Source organism: Ambystoma mexicanum, chromosome 4p, assembly GCF_040938575.1.
Source record: "Ambystoma mexicanum isolate Mex_15411 chromosome 4p, UKY_AmexF1_1, whole genome shotgun sequence".
Lineage (NCBI taxonomy): Eukaryota > Metazoa > Chordata > Amphibia > Caudata > Ambystomatidae > Ambystoma > Ambystoma mexicanum.
In genome coordinates, this window is record NC_090927.1 from 1,231,864,065 (window position 1) to 1,231,881,425 (window position 17,361).

Consider the following 17,361-nt stretch of genomic DNA (forward strand, 5'->3'; position numbering starts at 1 on the left):
TGAAAAGTGATTTTAAACGTGAAGGAATCCTTTAACTGCATTTGTTCATCATTACATATTTAACATGCAAATCGTTGGAACCACCGTTTAAGTGGTTTGCTTTGTGTACTGTGGATGCAACAGTATAATTCATTATAGTTCCACAATTATTATCTTAAAATGCGGTTTCAAACCGACATGTGTACATGCAGATGTTTTTAAAGACCACTGCCTATCATTGTATAAGCAGGACATCAGGTACTGGTTACATCCCATCAGTAGGAACTGCATTTTCTCAGCACTACATTCAGGAAAGATAGTAATCTCTTTCGGCTGGAATACTTTGATGACTATGAATAACCCTACCAGCCCAGCACAAAAGGTTGCCAAGCTAAATCTTACTATTCATGATATTGATCAATAAGGAAAATTACCAAATTAAGTGATGTGGATGCACAGTGTTTCTGACCTGATCAAGTTAGCAAAGGAACAAAGGGAGGGAATACTATACTATCTAAAGCATCTTATTTTGGAAATAAATAAAATAGATATTATAACCCACAATGTCATGAGCTTTGTACCAATATTTTCAAATTCAATGGCCTGGGAGTCTAATAGTGCTGTACACATAGAAAACAATCAGTTCTGATATACCCACCAAAGGAAGACCCAAACCATCTTAAAAGGTAATAAGAAACAACAAGCTGGATGTAGAAATCAAATTGGAAATCCCAGCTTCTTAATAAATCATGGATTTACATGCCATCTATGGAGGAGTCAGGGATGGCACATATCCCACTGCGTTATGGCTTTCTCAACATTTTACTTGTTGTAATTGTTCAAAGACCACAACTAACAAGTAAAGCAAGTTCCATTTTTTTGGTGTCCTAACTTAAGGTGAACGACTAGGGAGTGGCAACAGGTCTCACCAATAAAGTAATCAAGAAATTGCAACTCATTGATTAGAATGGAAAGCAGGTTGGTATCACATTTACCATCTGGTTCAGACTTCAATAACGTAAGTGAATTCAAGCATAGCAGAGAATACCTACTTTTCTAGACCTTTGCTCTTCATGTTCATCACTCACTCGATGCTGATGAGATTGCAGGAATACATGGATCGACCGGAGGATAACCAGATGGGGGGGCAACAACTAATGGAGCTCCAACAATGTAGATCATATCTTGAAATTGATTCCTTTGATGGTCAATTCCAAGAACAATAACTTCACAATATCTACTGGAGTCCCTTCTGATGATACAAGATGTTGTGTTCAGCCCCCAACACAGCATTGTCCAGTATTTCCAGCAGCTAGTGCTGATGCTATGTCTCAGGCTTGCCAGTAATCTAACAAGTTAGGGCAAACAGCTTTTCTTACAAGACCACAGGTAATTATGGAAGAGTGCACGGCATAGCAGCAGGGACAGGTACGTGTGTTTAAGGGTTCAAAAGGTAACTATGGAGGTGAATTCCGGAGTTCAAATCAACATGAGATTGATCTGCGTTTCACCAAAATCTCAGAGGAATATTTCTGTTGCTATTGAACCCCAGAAAAGACTTGCTGTATGAAGAGCAAAGAATGATCAACCAATGAGTCCTCCTCTGTGGCGTGTATGTGACGACTGAGCCCTCCTCCGCTGAATAGAAAGGAAGTGTTACCTTTGATAACTGAGATGAGAACCTTAAGGAAAGTGTAATATAACAGGATTAACACAGTATTATTCAGGTGGAAGATCGCTGGTATACCAGTTAAACTAGGAGACAAAGATTGGATGGATTTTTATCAGCAAACATCACCTCTGTTTTCAAGAAACTTGGTTTCATGATTGTGTTATGTTAGACAGTGATCATTCTTATTTTACTGCTGCCCATAAGTCAGCTAGGGCACATCTAGCATAAGGGCTAATGGACTTAGTGTTCCAGTCAAATTGAGTGCCACAAGTTCTTTCAGGGTCAGAAGGCACATTATAGCTGGTTCTAAAGGCTAGAAGGTGGGGGAGTTATGTCATCAAACCAGGACTCTGAGAAGGATGGACATTAATTTTACTACAGGAAAACATATGGCTCTTTTGGACACAAAATGATTATGTTGTGGTGAGGGATTTTAATATTACTCTAACCAACACAGATGGATTTTAGGTGGAGTTTGACTTGGTAGATGGAATCGATATGCTGTGGGATATCTGGAATGTTTACTGCATTTCAATCTAAGGGTTACTTAAGGCCATTTCAAAGCCTGTAAGTCAAACATTCAGCAGTAATGGTAAGTGATCACATATTGATTAGGCAATTATGAGACAATGGTTAATGATGTAGCCATTATTAAACTAATCTAATTGAGACCAACTGTAACCCCATGATATTTTCCATTAGAGGTACTGGTTTGGAGTTTAGCATAGAATCACATGTCCCACATTATCGGATTGGAGCAGCAGATATCAATTGTAGGGCCATAATGTGGAACTCTTTAGCTCTTATAGAGGATGTAATATATAGTGAGGGCCTCCCAAACCAAGAGATTCTCGCCGATCTGAATAGTAATGACAAAAAGTATTGCACACTATGAAAAACCATCTAACATCTAACGTAGCAAAGAAAGTGAAATCATGCAAAAGTTATCCTTGGTACGATAAAGATTATAGCAATGAGAAGAAAACCTTGCTCCAGATTCTGAGAGACAATTGTCTAGGCCTAACCTTAAGATCCTGGCGATTAGAGGCTACATCAGAATTATAAATCTCTTACTTGAGAAAAAAGGACTACCATGGGAGACTGGGAAGACCGAGTTGACAGCACTTAAAGAGAACCAAAAGATGTTGGTATTTGGCCAACAGGGTCTCCTGATTAACAGCCTGTACTACATTCCTTGATAAGTGAAGATATTGGTGTGGAACTTTTGTCAGTTTTTCAAGGAAAAAGTGGACCAAACCAAAAGTGCCTGTTGCTGAGTTTCAATGGGAGGAGATGGAGCTGACAGACTATCATTATCACAAGTATTACATGCTCTGAAGGTTTGAGCCACAAGGAAGGCAGGTCCTGCCTTCATCCCTAGCAATCTTTATAATTGGTATTAGATTTGATCACCTGTTCATCATTTTTTAAATTATTTTATTATGCTAGGTCTCCACCACCCCCAACAACCTGGGAATCTACCATCAAACTTCCTATAATTGAAAAAGATTCAAATGTAATTCTGTGCAATTAAAGGCCACTTCTATCTTGTCTGGCATTACCTGGGTCGGTAAAGCCCCGGCCCGTCGTAGTTTATGGCTTAATTAGCATCTCAGCATGCTTACCCGGATGCTTATCTTTTTTTTTTTTTTTTAAAGTTGAGAAACAGCACGGTTGCCATTTCTCAACTTAAAAAACTACAAACCAAGATGCCTGCTATGGATTAGGGAGAGGGGAACTATGCATAGTCCCTTCTCCCTGTCCATGGCGACCATTTTCGCAACTGAGATGCGCCGGGAACAACGAATGTTGGCGGCGCCAACGAGGGACAAGGAAGCGCAGTAAGTGGGTCAGGGGTGGATGAGGGATGTGGCAATGGAGGGTGTGTGAGAAACAAGAAGGTGCTTCACCCACTAGTCCCCGGGGATCTGTCATCCAGGACACGGCCATTGCTTTTGGATCCAGTTCCTGGGGTGGACCAGTGTGGGAGGATGAACTGGGTGAGGGGTCTTTGGGGAGTGGGACACTGGATGGTAAGACGTGGTATCCCTTTCCCTGTCACACCTTTACCCCATCCTACCTGGTGGGATATTTAAGAACTCTACCCCGCTGCCCCCTTTTACAACATTAACACTTTCTCACTGACAGCCCGCTCTAAGGGAAAACAGACTAACACCCGAGCCATGTACCTGACATGTCCCAATAGTATGGTCAGGCGAGGTCAGGCAATTATCGGCTATCACTCACACCTGAATTCCAATACACTTCCCCACACGGATAATGGGCGGAGCACGAGAGCACACCCTGAGCGAGGCAAAGCACACGAGGGAACAGCACTTCCAAGATGACAGTTAAACAAGAGGAGAAAGACAGCAAAACAGAAGGGGGCTGCAATGAGGGAAGTTCCCTTGACCTTTTCGACAAAGAACCATTCCTTCCATGAAGCCTTGAGAGAAACCGTAACACCAGGAAACCAGGCCAAAGAATCCTGCATTGGGTGTTGGCAGTAGCGAGGCCCTCCAGCGGCAGTAATAAAGACGGGGAGAATCTCCAGCTACCATGGTACTGTCGTTGGCTCCAAGAACAAAGCTGCTTCAGTAAAAGCAACACAGCCGTTGAGTTGGGGAGACCGATAAGAGACCGGTCTGTGTTGAAGCCAAGGTTGCAAGCAGCAACAGTGTATGGCGTGCGCTGGAACGAACATGGATAAAACGTGTGTAATAAGGAGACGCAAATGAAGTTAAACTGCTGATGAGTGATTGAACTTTAAAGCAAGTTGCAATACCTTTGACAGAGTGGACCGGCACTGCGTGGGTGCTCAATTGAAGGTCTCTGTAAGGTACCCAGCTGAGAAGTGATAAAAGTAGATAAAGTGGGTCCGAGCCCGGCAGAGGGAGATCAATTGAATACATGTGAATCGAAGTGGTCCTGAGATGGGTCAAGTAAAATCCTGCATACAGTCGAAAGTCTTCGATTTCGATTAAGTAGAGAAAGTTTGGAAAAGGGCATGGATTTGGTCGAGCCGAAAGAGGGAGACAAATTATAAGCTTCGTGTTAAGGCGAGTCTGAGCCTGGCAGAGGGGTACCCGGGGTGAATCAAAAATCTCCCAAGAAGTTGTACAAGAGAATCCTAAGTAGAAAGGAACTTTTGAATATTTGTCACATCAGGCCCTCTGAATTAAGAGATTTTGTTTGTTTGTTTGTTTGTTTTATTCACTTATAATGTGCACCAGACCCGAAAGTAGCCGGGCGCAGCAGTACAGAAAATGCAAAGCTTAAGTTACAGGGTAAGGTCATGGGTTACATACAGAGAATAAGATACAAAATACAATATATTACAGGTAGACGACAATTGCAGTTTACAAACAGGCAAAATGAGTGAAAAGTACAATAAGGACAGTGTATGTACAGGCACTAAATGGACATTAGCTCATCGGCCAGGTGGGCAGAGTGAGGAGGTCCATAAGAGCAAAAAAGCAGGATAGTAGTGTGTCTATGCTAAGGTCTCGTGGGGATGAGTGGGCGCTAATGGGCTAATCATTAGCAGACCTCAGCAGATTAATGTAGTTGGATCTGAATTTCGGAAAGTGCTGCTCCTTGCGTAGAGGGTGAGGCAGTGAGTTCCGTAATTGGGCCGCTCGAACCTGAAAGCTGCTACCCCCCACCTTGGTTAGCCTAAATCTTGGTATGATGAGGCTATTAGCATTAGAGGTTCTAGCTGGGCGCGTGTGGTTTCTTTTTGAGAGTTTGTTAGTGAGATAGCTCGGTGCGGCATTGTTCAGGGCTTTGTGAACAAGGGACACTACTTTTAAGTGGATTTCATTTTGGGTGGACAGCCAGTTGTTTTGGCGCCTGATCTTTGAAATATGCAATCTTTTAGACACACTGAGGGCAGCTCGCAAGGCGTTATTTTGTAAGATTTGAATTCGGTGGGCGATAGATTTATTGGCTCCAATGTAGAGGGCATTACAATAGTCGAGCCTCGAGAGGATAAGGCAGTTGTCAGAAAGTGTTTGCCTGCTCTAATGAGCTTGCATGTGTAAGCGGTGGCCGAAGCCAAAGACTTCACCCGTTGGTCGAAGGAGAGGGTGGCATCCAGATAGAAACCAAGTGTCTTCACCTCTTTAGGCACCTCGATGATATTACCATCAATTTCAAATGAGGTGTAGTCCTGGCTTAGTTTTTGAGGTTAGAATGAGTCCCTAGGATGATCAGCTCTGTTTTATCATCTTTCAGGCATAGACCGTGGGTTGCCATCCATGCCTAGACGATGATATACACCCTATTTACCAAGGCCAAATCCTTATTATAATCCCCAGAAAGTGGGAGGAGAATCTGGATATCATCTGCACAGTTAGTGTAGGTGACACCGAGAAGGTCCAGATCATCAAAAAGGGGCTTAGTAAATATGTTGTAGAGTCGGGAAGACACAAGAGCCCTGAGGAACTCCGCACAAGATGGGGATTGGGTCAGCCGCTGCCGATGGGGAGAACACCCTCATGGTCCTATCGCTAAGAAAGGATTCAATCCTTTATGGACTCTCCGGAGAAATGTGCGGCAGAGTCTAAATGGCTACAAAGTACCCGATGGTCCACAAGGTCAAATGCCGCCGAGAGGTCCAGCAGCAAGAGGAGAGCCATTTTTCCTTTATCTTTTAAGTTCATCTATTTGTGCCTTCAGATCAATGAGGGCAGTCTCTGTTCCGTGTTGGGGACGGAATCCTGTTTGGCGCACTCTTAAGAGTTTGTGGTGTTCCAGAAAGCTTTGGATTTGATTATAGGCAATCTTATCCAGGATTTTAAGCAGAAAGGGGACTGTCGTGACAGGGCGGTAGTCCATGGGTATAAGAGGGTCTAACGTTTGCTTTTTGAGCAGTGGTAGTACCCAAGATTGTTTTAGATTGGTGGGCACAATGCCGGACGTGAATGAGGAGTTGACAAGTTTTGCAATAAACGGGGAAAGATCCCCAGCAGCATCTTTTATGAGCTGGGCAGGGCAGGTATCGCCCTGACAATTTCACGGCTTGAGAAAGAGGATGACTTTCTCCACCTCAAGGATAGACGTTTTGGAGAACATAAATCGTGCAGCTGGGTCTTGTAGCTTTGGAGCAAGGTCTATAATTGGGTTGTGAGTCTTCGATGGCTGTGTAAGGGAGGCTTTCTTTTTGGCTATTTTTGTTTGGAGTAAGGAGATTTTATTTGATAAGGCTTGTTGAATATCAGAGCACCAAGTTTGATCTTTGGAGCATATATCCGGAACGGGGGTGGGTGACTAATTCCTTGAGGATTGTGAACAGTTCCCTCATGCTTGAATTAGCATTGGATACAGGCTTATTGAATCAGTTCTGTTTGGCCAAATGGATTTCTTTTTTTTATTGGGAGGAGATTTCTGATAATTTCATTTTATGATCTTCTGAAGGGATAAGCCTCCACGCTTTTTCACAACTCCTCTTAAGTAGTCGCAGATCCTTTAGTTCAGGGGTAAACCATTTATTTAGGTGAGATTTAGGTTTACTTGGTCTAAGTTTCAAAGGTGCTATGTTATCCAGGGTGGTTAACATAATTTTGTTATACTCATTGACTAATGTTTCTGGGTCTAAATGATCCTCTAAACCATTGAGGATGGGTAGAATTGTCGGGATCACCTTATCTCTGGTGATGCTCTTTTTATTTCTTGTTAGACATGGCAGGGCCATAAAAGATACTGGTGGAGGTGGTCTGGAGGTAGATAATTCAAATGACAAGAAGACATGGTCTGTCCAGGGTTGAGGGACAATAGCTTTGATATTGGCGGTGCAGTTGTAGCCTGCTAGCCAATCAAGGATTCTCCCTTTATTGTGAGTGGGTTCTAGAGTTTTTTGCGTTATACCCAAGTTGGAAAGGGAATTGGCAATGATGGTGGCATCTTTATCTAGAGGGTCATTGAAACCCTTTTGAGTTTTAAGGTTTAAGGTTGTTAGAGAGTAAGTTGTGGATGTCCTCCTCAAATGTCTCTATGGGTCATAGATGAGGTGGATGGTCAGTGTTTGGGAGCCAACTAATGGAAATTTGATGGTGAGCGTTTTGCATGAATTGGATGCTATGGTAGGCATAATTCTCATACCTAAGCTAGTATTTGCGATGATAGCAATGCCGCCACCGCGCATATTGGTTCTGTCTTGCCTGAATATTGTATAGTCTTCCAGGATTGCTAAAGAGAGTAGAGGTCCTGCTGTGTCATGCAGCCAGGACTCTATGATAGCGATGAAGTCCAAGTTATCGAGCACTATCAAGTCGCAAATGTCTGTGGCATGTGCTGTCAGGGATCTGGCATTTATTAGTCCTCCTTTGAGGGAGGGGGGGTGCCGTTGGATGAGACGGTTCAGTATTGATAAAGGTGGGGAGAGGTCTCCGGCTATTGAGATGGACCATATTTGCCTTCTGGATGTTAGATCTTTTGTTGGTGGGAGGTAGGGTTCTAGTCAGGGGCTCATGAAGTCTCGAGAGTCTAGCTCTAAGACTGGAATTTCTGCAGAGTAGACTACATGGGTTACTAGGTAACTCTGTTGCGGGACTCAGATCCGGGTGTTCCATACTGGTATCGATAGCTGGGGAGGTCATGGAAAAATTATTTAAAACTCTAGTGAACGCTGGGGGGAAGCTACCGTCCTCTCTCTGGTGGAAGATAATTAGGAGGAGTAAGTACAATAGCAGGCTGCAGGGGGTGCTACTCATGATGTGGAAACTAAGTTCCAATAAGCACAGTAGGCTGGATAGACTACTTCAAATGGGCACACTGGCCAGAAAATAGCATAGGCACAGTGGGCTACAATGACTAAGGTTCAATTAGCATAGGCACAGTGGGCTACAACGACTAAGGGGCTACAATGACTAAAGTTCAGGTAGCATAGGCACAGTGGGCTACAATGACTAAGCCCACTGTTTGAATGGCAAAGAGACTTTGACATAGAAGGCCCTGATACTGAGATTTGAACTGCATCCTCGTGCTAGAGAAACAAGAGACTGTGCTAATAAGCGTGAGTGGGGAAGGGAGGCCAACGGCTTGAATATCCTGACATATCATTTCTTGAACACTTTTCTTTTGCATAACATTGATTCCCACACTATTTGTATTTAGAAGTGAGGATTGGCAATAAGTTTATTAGCACATGCTCTTTTCCTTTGACAAGACACCACTAGGAGTGCGTTATTATTATTTGATGGTTGTAGCTTGCTCCCATCATTAGATTTAGGACTAGATAACTGAGTTTCAAAAATACCTAAGTTCAATAAACACCCTTGAACTGTGATCACTTGTGTCTGTCTTACTGTTTGATACCATGCCTTCCTTACCGGTGTCAGTCAGGAAAAAAGGTGATAAGAGGACTTGTAGTGGTGCACTTACATGAACATAGCTCTCAACCCACACGCTTTTGGCGGGTGTCACCCGCCTTGTAAAAGGCTGACTCACCCGCCAAGCCTCCAGCACTCCCATTCATTTCAATGGGCGTCTCACCCACCAAAAACAAAATCGGGTGATTTCACCCGCCTTTGCAACACAAATGGTTGAGAGCTATGCATGAATTGCGGTGGACAAGATGGCCTGTGCCATTAGGTAAATGCCATGTTCCAAACCTCATGACTGGCACAGAGGCAGCCACATCCCCCTCTCGCCCACCCGGTGCCAATAACAGAATTAAACATTAGAGTGGATCTTAAAAAGATTCAGTAATGCAGACCTCATTTGTCATTTGGGTCAGATATAGGGAAGGTAGATCTCGGGAAGGAAATGTGGGGGGATTTCGTTGGCAAAGATGCTGCTTAATGTGCCGATTGCAACTAGGTTATTTGTAGCAGTAAATTGAAAGGGCAAAAACCGAGAATGTACATAAATTATGGCACATGTTCTCCATGGAAAAGCACCCATAAAGCAATTCATTGGTTATAATGCAGGGGATAACGTCTGGCTAATTCAATTTCCCAAAAAATATGCAGACAGCACAGAACGGTGAAAAAGATCTTAGAAGCTTCTCCAACGCTTGCTTCATCACTGTGCTCTAAGTTTATGACAAATCCTCCTATTGAGCAAGCAAGAATGGCTTTTGGCCCCTTGTGTTAGTTTGTGAACCTAAAGTTGAATTGTATGCAAACAAACATCAAGCGTACTCTCACAAGTTCATTCCTTTTTTGTATTTCTTGCTCTTACCACTGTCTTGACTTGGTTGTACCTTGCAAGTTGCAGTATTTCTGGTACTCAAGAGGTCAACAAGTTTCTCATTTAAGACAATGTGTTAAGAACGATCAACATAGTGTGAGGGTGCCATTTTATTAGCTATGCTCTGCCATTTTAAAACTGCTAATTTCAAGCTGAGGAAACCCTTGTATCATAAATAGTGTTTATTCTGGGGACATGCACATGATCACATAATGAACAGTGGGTAAGGAAACCACACAGGTTTGCATGCGAAGCCCAGTTCTTGAGTGAGCCGTTAGTTTGTTCTGGAAAGTAAGGTGGCTACCATTTCTCTTAGACTACAGAGTCACTGAAGATGACCAATTTATCTCAGCCATCAAGCTATTTCCAGGCTTATAAATATTCCATGAGAAGGGGAGGATTCTGATGAGATACGTGTGTATTTTTGTTTGCCTGTGCATATTTCTCTTTGTGGTTTTCAGCTGCAAAAGCTCCTGGAACAATAAACACATTGTTCTTTATTCTTCCTTCCTTCCAGACCAAAAGAGAGGCATAGAATGAGGCCCCATCAAATAGAGAAAATATTTGACGAGTCAAACCAAGTACTGTCGACTGAGTCAAAAGGGGTAAACGGGCCAGATTGTGAAAGAAGAAGCAAGTGGTATGACGTACTGTGTGGGCCAGGCAGGATATTACATAGACAAAAGATGGAAAACCTAACAAAAAGAGCAGTACACAAATATCAAAGGAGATTAATTGAATTTTGTGGCTTCTTATAGGTTACGAGAACATTCCGGTGAAGTATTTTGAGTGCAAACATGAAATCATAAAAAAAAGCTTATTTACAAAGAAAGCCAAGAAATGAATAATGCATTTACCTCATCATCCGGATGAAACGTAATTTGTGTGGATCCACCTCCCAAATCCAGCATCCCCACCAACTTTTTTCTTGAACTGTTTAAACTACCTGAAACAAAAATTACATCAAAATGCCTTAAAGCAAACTGTCATCACAAAAATGTTTAAGTCAAAAGGTTGATAACAACTAGCAGAAGGTCCTCTGTGATGCTATAGGAATTTCTGCCTATGCTTGAATAGCAGTTAGGCAAACTCAGTGGTACTGCTATTTGGCTCGAGATCTTTGGAAACTGTGTGATGATGTCTAGGAAACACTTGTGTCTTGTTTAATATCAAATTTCTTGGTGAGAGGGTACAAGGTCTAGGCTATCACTTATATTGTTTGATGCCTCCAGGACAGAAGAGTGGAATCGGTCTTGGAAGACTAAGGACTATATTTGTATTATATGACTTCATAAATTCAGCCACGCGTGCAGTTTAATGGGGACAGACTGCCATGACTTGTGTCACACCTGTGAAGGGGGAATTTCTGTGAAGCAAGACCCTCCAGTGGTGGGGCTTTAGGTTAGTCTTGGTGTATTCGATTGTTGACAATGAAGCCTACAATTATGAAGGAAATATGTTTTTTCAATATGAGATATTCAATACTTTAATGTGAAGACAGCTTGTTTTTCTTAGTTAATGGTAAAACCTGTCAATAGGAAAATCACGTAATAACATCCAACAAGGCTCATAACCTGACAAAGTCAGTAATTACCTTGAAATACATTTTCAAAACAGAAAAAATAAAAGGTTAGTTAATTGATATTTTTGACTTTGAGCTGACAAAGCCTCAAATCATTATTTCAGTTTTAAAAAAGGTGAACGTAGTTTGGAATACATATTCTTGGGGTTCATTTTTATGCACACATCGTCCAGGTCTATTTATAAAAATGCAATGAATGTGCATGATATGAATGTTATGTTAGGCCAGACAAGTAGGATAATAACTCACTCATAGAAGGCCTTTTTTTTAAAAAAAATGTTGTTCCAATCCCATTCTATAGGTCTAGAATTCGGGATGAGAGCAACATTGTTAAATTTAACCCGCATTTAATCCTGGTGCTGAAGCTGAACATTTGGGCTCCCACTGAGTCACTCTATCTTGACCCCCCTTAAGCTCAAAAAGCACAATAGAACTCAATGCATGTCATTCATTAGATAAATGGATCACTTAAATCATTGGATATTAGGATTGCAAAAAGATCTTCAGACCAAACTATAACTAGAATCTGACCTACTATTTAATCCCTTTGACAGCATTCTTACCAGAAGAATTATTATTGTTGTCATAGGTATGCAGATTGTGTTAAGTTCATTGAAAACAAAAGATGTGTTGATACTAGTGGTATCCGCTGATCGCACCATGACCCAATTTGAGAAGGATTCATTTTTGTTGGGACTGTTGGAACATAAAGGCATACCCAAAAGGAACTGCTGCTGCTCATGTGTTCTGTTGTATTAAAAGTGTATCTTTTAATTTGCATGAATAACTAGGGAAAAATAGCTGTTCACATTATTTTTTATTTTAGTATACGACAGCCATAAGTGGCTTATTATACAAATTATAAAATAGATTAAAATGCCATTGCTTATAAACAGTCCTATTATAGTAGCATCACTTTACAACCTCAAAAATTCATCATGGTGGTGTGTCAGTTTAAAAAGGATTCAAATTCATTGCTGTCATCAGTGAACAATTGGAAACAATGATTCACAACTGTTCTATATCAATTTAAAAGAAAAACAATAACATTTAAAATACTAATGCTTGTCACTAATAATCAATGCAGTAGCCTAACATTATGAACCCCCTTCATTCTCGGGAGACATAGTTACAATTTGCATTGATCTCATATCAGTAGCACATAGTTGTATGTATTATATAGGAATAATCACCAGTCATCATTGCATTCCAAAGTTGATATCAGCTTCTGCAGCTATACAAGGCATGTGATATTCAGGAAAAAATTTACTTCTTAACATATTAGTAACACTTCGGAATAGCAAGAAATTTTTAAGTTTTTCAATATGCCCACCTGTACATAGCAGACAGCCTATACCTTCTACTGAGATGTTACTCCATTTGCTTAAGACATCTAGAGTAGAGAGCCTCTTAAACCTGAGGCATATATCTCTTATAGTCCTCTGTGAGAAACCTGACTCTGTTCTCCCACCTACTCCCCCAGGATCATTCATTCAGGTGCCCAGGGAAGGGCCATTGCATTTGGATCACGACCCTGGGGGTGGACAAGCGAGGTAGGACAACCTGAGTGGAGGCTCACAAGGGATTGGGAGGACACTAACCGAGGGCAAGACATGGTATTCCCCCCTCTCTCCATTTTCCTTCAGAAACCCCTTCCTCACCCTTCATGGAATATTCTCACTCCCAATCTATCTCTCCTTTCCCCTCCCTGTCTAATACTGGGAGGAAGAAGCGGCAACCAAGAGTAGTGTGGATTACCTCCAAGAAACACGTTGAGAAACTGAAGGAAGACTGCCACCTACTACCATTAGGTTGTCCCATTAATAGGGTCAGGAGTTTAACACCGACTGCTCACACCTGAATCCTGTTTTAAGTATAAAAGGTGTTTTGCACAATCAGAAGAGCAAGCTGTGAATCGAGAGCAGAGAAGCCAAGGAGCAGGGAGCTACAGGGAGAGAAGTCTGGAGGATCCGCAGGAGAGCAGCGTGCTGAGATGCTGGCCCGGTGTTTGTAAGGGGCTGCAGAGTGGCTAGGGAGCCATATCTCCAGGGATCCGGAGCGAGGCAGCCTGGGTCCTGCTGGTGGTGTGCAGAAAAGTTTGCGCTCCCTTGCGACATGTGCTGGTCCTGAAGGAGTCTGAGGGGCAGGTGGTGAGACCCTGACCTTGATCCCATATGCCCAAAGAGACTGCTCGCCAGCGCAATGGTACCCTGTGAGTTTCAAGTCAATAAGCAGGAGAAACCTGAGAGGATGCGATTAGCGGGAGCAAGAAGGGAGAAAGACAGATATTGAAAAGTGACACGAAGTGGAAAGCAAGAGAGAAAGCAGAAAGCAAATGGAAGGTGAGAGAAAGGCACTAAGAGCGGAAAGAAAGTAAAAGGCTTAAAAGTGAATAAGAAGAGTGTGAGTGACCCGAAAGTAAAGGAAAGGTGCAAGTGAGCAACAAAGAGTGAAATAAAATTGCAAGAGGCACAATAAGGAAAAGGGCAGGTGCAAGGGTACACAAAAGTAAAGAAGTAAATATGCAAGAGGCACTGTGAAGAGGAAGTGAATCAAAGGAAGGTGCTAGGGGCACGACAAGGTGAAAGAAGAGAAAGCCAAAGAAGGTGCAAGTGTGCCCAGCAAAGTGGAAGATAACAAAAGGGTGAAGGAAGCACCTGAAGATGAAAGGATAGAAGAAAAGCAAGTACAGGAAATATAGAGGGCCAAAGATCAACCTAGCGTTTTCTTAACGCTCTGATTTTACCCCATGAGAAGGTTGTGTGCGAAAGGAACTGCAAATAAGAAAAGGGTACCTCCTGAAAAGATGAACTTTGTGTTGGAAACTGAAAGGGCCTAAGCTTGAGGAAGGGAACCTTGAGAGGCCTAAGAGAAACAACATTGTCAAACTGAACTTGTGTTTGGAACTGAAGGGGCCCAAGCTTGGGGAAGTGAACCCTGAGAAGCGCAAGAAGAACAGTGTTATATTTTTGTTTTTTCTGAAACTTGAAAGGATTGAAGATTGGGGAAGGGAATCCCCAGAAACTAAAGACATTGGGAGTTGTTTGAACAGAGTGTAAGAACTTTGTGGAGAAGAGTTCACAAACAACCTCTTTTTTTGTTTGTGCTGAACTTTGACAATACTGACCAAGCCACACCTGGTGAGACCACCACCTGTAACCAGCCATGATATATATTTTTTTAACCACTATTTTTCTTTGAAGAGGCTTCCTACCACATTTTATCAAAGAGCGAGGACAAGCATAGATTTAGACACAGCCGGAGTTTGGTTTTTGGACTTTCAGACATCGACGGCCCTTAGAAAAATCAGTTGAGGGAACCATCCCTTTCGAGTTAGGGCCAGTTAGGTATTACAACCACCACCGCACTATAGTAAATAAAGGTTTTGAAACTATAACACTCGAGTCTGTGTCACTCTTGGTACCATGCCCATCTCACACCTCCCATTAGGAAATTCCACCACATGTTTGGATTTTTACCCAGTTCTGGTATATATCAGAGTATATATTCTTCTGAGGTGGATTTAGTGCTTAAATCAACTTTGTTTTGCTCATCGGACACTAACACCACATTTATTCAGTTCAATTTTAGTTGTGTTATCCATTTTTCACAAAAATGTATCTTTGTGCAATTGGCCCAATATACAGAATCTATCTAATGGTGCTGTATTAGTGGTAGTGTAGCCATTCATGGAAGTAGTACATAGAAGGTATAACTGCTTTTGTAGGGTGTTATCCAAGGAACAGTAAATCTTATTTGCTAGGCAACATTTCTTCTTAATCAGAAGAAATTGTAGAGATGTTAAACCAAATATCATCTTGATTAATTCAACTGGCAGAATCTGCGCATAGGAGAACGATTGCTTAAGGCAATACCCTTCCAGATCTAACAGGCACTTCATTTTTTTTGTGCCCTCAAATTTCCGTGCCAAATAAAATAATAGGAACAAACTTGTTTAGAAAGCTCTATTAACATCCGTAGAGTATAGCTGCAATAGTTAACCCTAAATGTGCTAAAATCTATAAGATATTTGATTTGATCATCTCCATTTATTTATTGCAAAACATTTAGGTTTAACATTTTTACTCGCTTTTCAAATCTTATTGGGAATGAGGCTTACTTTAAACTCTTGAAAAATCGTTTTAATCCCAACTTTAAAAAGAAAATATGGAGTAAAACATTCCCACTTCAAAATCTTATCTGATCACTGAGTGCATTAATCAGAAGCAATGTGGCTTGATTGTGCTTACTACAAAGAACAAGTTACTTACCCCTCGTAACGTTTTTTCGATTGAATGTTTCTCCCACTTATTCTTCATCTTTGATAATTATCTTCCAGCTTAAGCTACTTTGGAAAAATTATTTCTTGATAGAGGGCACTGTGCGGTAGCATCAATGACTTAATGTCCCTCGAAGAAGTCTGTCCGATGCTCGACATCATCCACAGTATATGTAGCACGCGCATGGCCCGTTGCCTTCAGTTCTTGTTCTTCCATGTTTAGAGGAATTACTAGTGCCTCCTTAAGACTTTAGAAGACAGAGAGCGTAGAGTGTAAAACACGTAAATTCTGCAGCAGGGTAGGTTGAGAGGGACGACGAATAATACGTGGAAGGAACATCCAATTGAAAGAACGTTACCAGGGTAAGGAACTTGTTCTTCGAATGGATTGTGTCCAACCACGTATTCCTTATCTTTGATAGCCTCCGAAAGCAGTAATTCGTTTTGGAGGTGGGAAAACAATTCAGATCTGTCTTTAGCAGTTATCATGTACAGAGTGCAAGAAGGTTTCACAAAACCTCCCTCCTCTTGAGTAGAGGAAGTGTCCACGGAGTCGTGTTTTAGAAAGGTGTGTATGGTAGACCAAGTGGCTGCTGCACAAATGTATTTAATAGGTACTCTTCTCTGAAGAGTGGAACAAGTAGCCATGCCCCCTGGTTGAGTGAGCTCTTAGACCGTCTGGGGGATCTTTACCAGCCAATCTATAGCATTCTTGGATAGCCAGAATAATCCATCTGGATAGAGTGTTTTGTTATTGCTAACCCAAATTTATGACCTTTATATCCGATAAATAATTGGTCATCCTGGTGAATTTCTGACATGCGCGAAATATAAAAACTAAGAGCCCTCCTAGGGTCCACTCTATGTAACCTATCCTTCTCCTTTGCAGGATATGGAGGGGGATAGAAAGTTGGTAATACTATCTTTTGGGACAAATGGAAGTCAGACACTATTTACAAAGGTCTTACTTTAAGAATAACCTTTATCATTATGGAAGGCCGAATATGGAGGTTTACAAGACAGTGCTTGCAATTCGCTCATCCCACGGGCAGATGTGATTGCGCCTGGCAAAACAGTTTTTAATATTTATAGACTTAATGGACATGAATGCGTGGGTTCAAAAGGGATGCATGTTAATAATTTTAATACAAGATTTAAATCCCCAAACAGGGACCTGAAAGGGAGTAGGAGGAAACACATTAGAAACTGAATGATTAAAGGGATTTTAAAGTATGATGAGTCCTCTGAGGAGCACTTGAAAATAGAAAGTGCTGCCAGATAACTTTGTATTGTTGTGATCTGGAGCCCCGGATTTGCCAAGTGAAGTAGAAAATATAACACTGTAGGTGTATCGCATTGAAAAGGATCCAGATTCTTATCCCTACACCAGCTGCTGAACTTGTTTCAACGACAGCAGTATAAGGATTTTGTTGCTAGCCTTCTGGCCGAAAGCAAGATGTCCATTGTGTCTTCCGGGAGGTCCCAATCCTCGTCTCTCAGCCTCTCAGAAACCATACGTGAAGTCAGAGTGCTTTGACCTCTGGATAGAGAACCTGGCCCTTCTCTAAAGAGAAGGGTCCTCTCCTTGGGGAAGACATACCGGAGGGCAGATGGACGTGTCCAGAAGGGTACCATATCCTCCTGGCCCGATCCAGG

The 17,361-nt window shown here is 41.9% G+C and overlaps 1 protein-coding gene across 1 annotated transcript in view; it reads right to left on the reverse strand.

Annotated features, from left to right (window-relative positions):
• Window positions 1-17,361, reverse strand: part of ENTPD6 (ectonucleoside triphosphate diphosphohydrolase 6) — a 757,555-nt gene that overhangs the window by 422,516 nt on the left and 317,678 nt on the right. Inside the window, exon 6 of the mRNA XM_069606885.1 lies at window positions 10,702-10,790. Within this exon, the coding sequence (XP_069462986.1) occupies window positions 10,702-10,790 (89 nt within the window). The remainder of the gene's footprint in view (window positions 1-10,701; window positions 10,791-17,361) is intronic.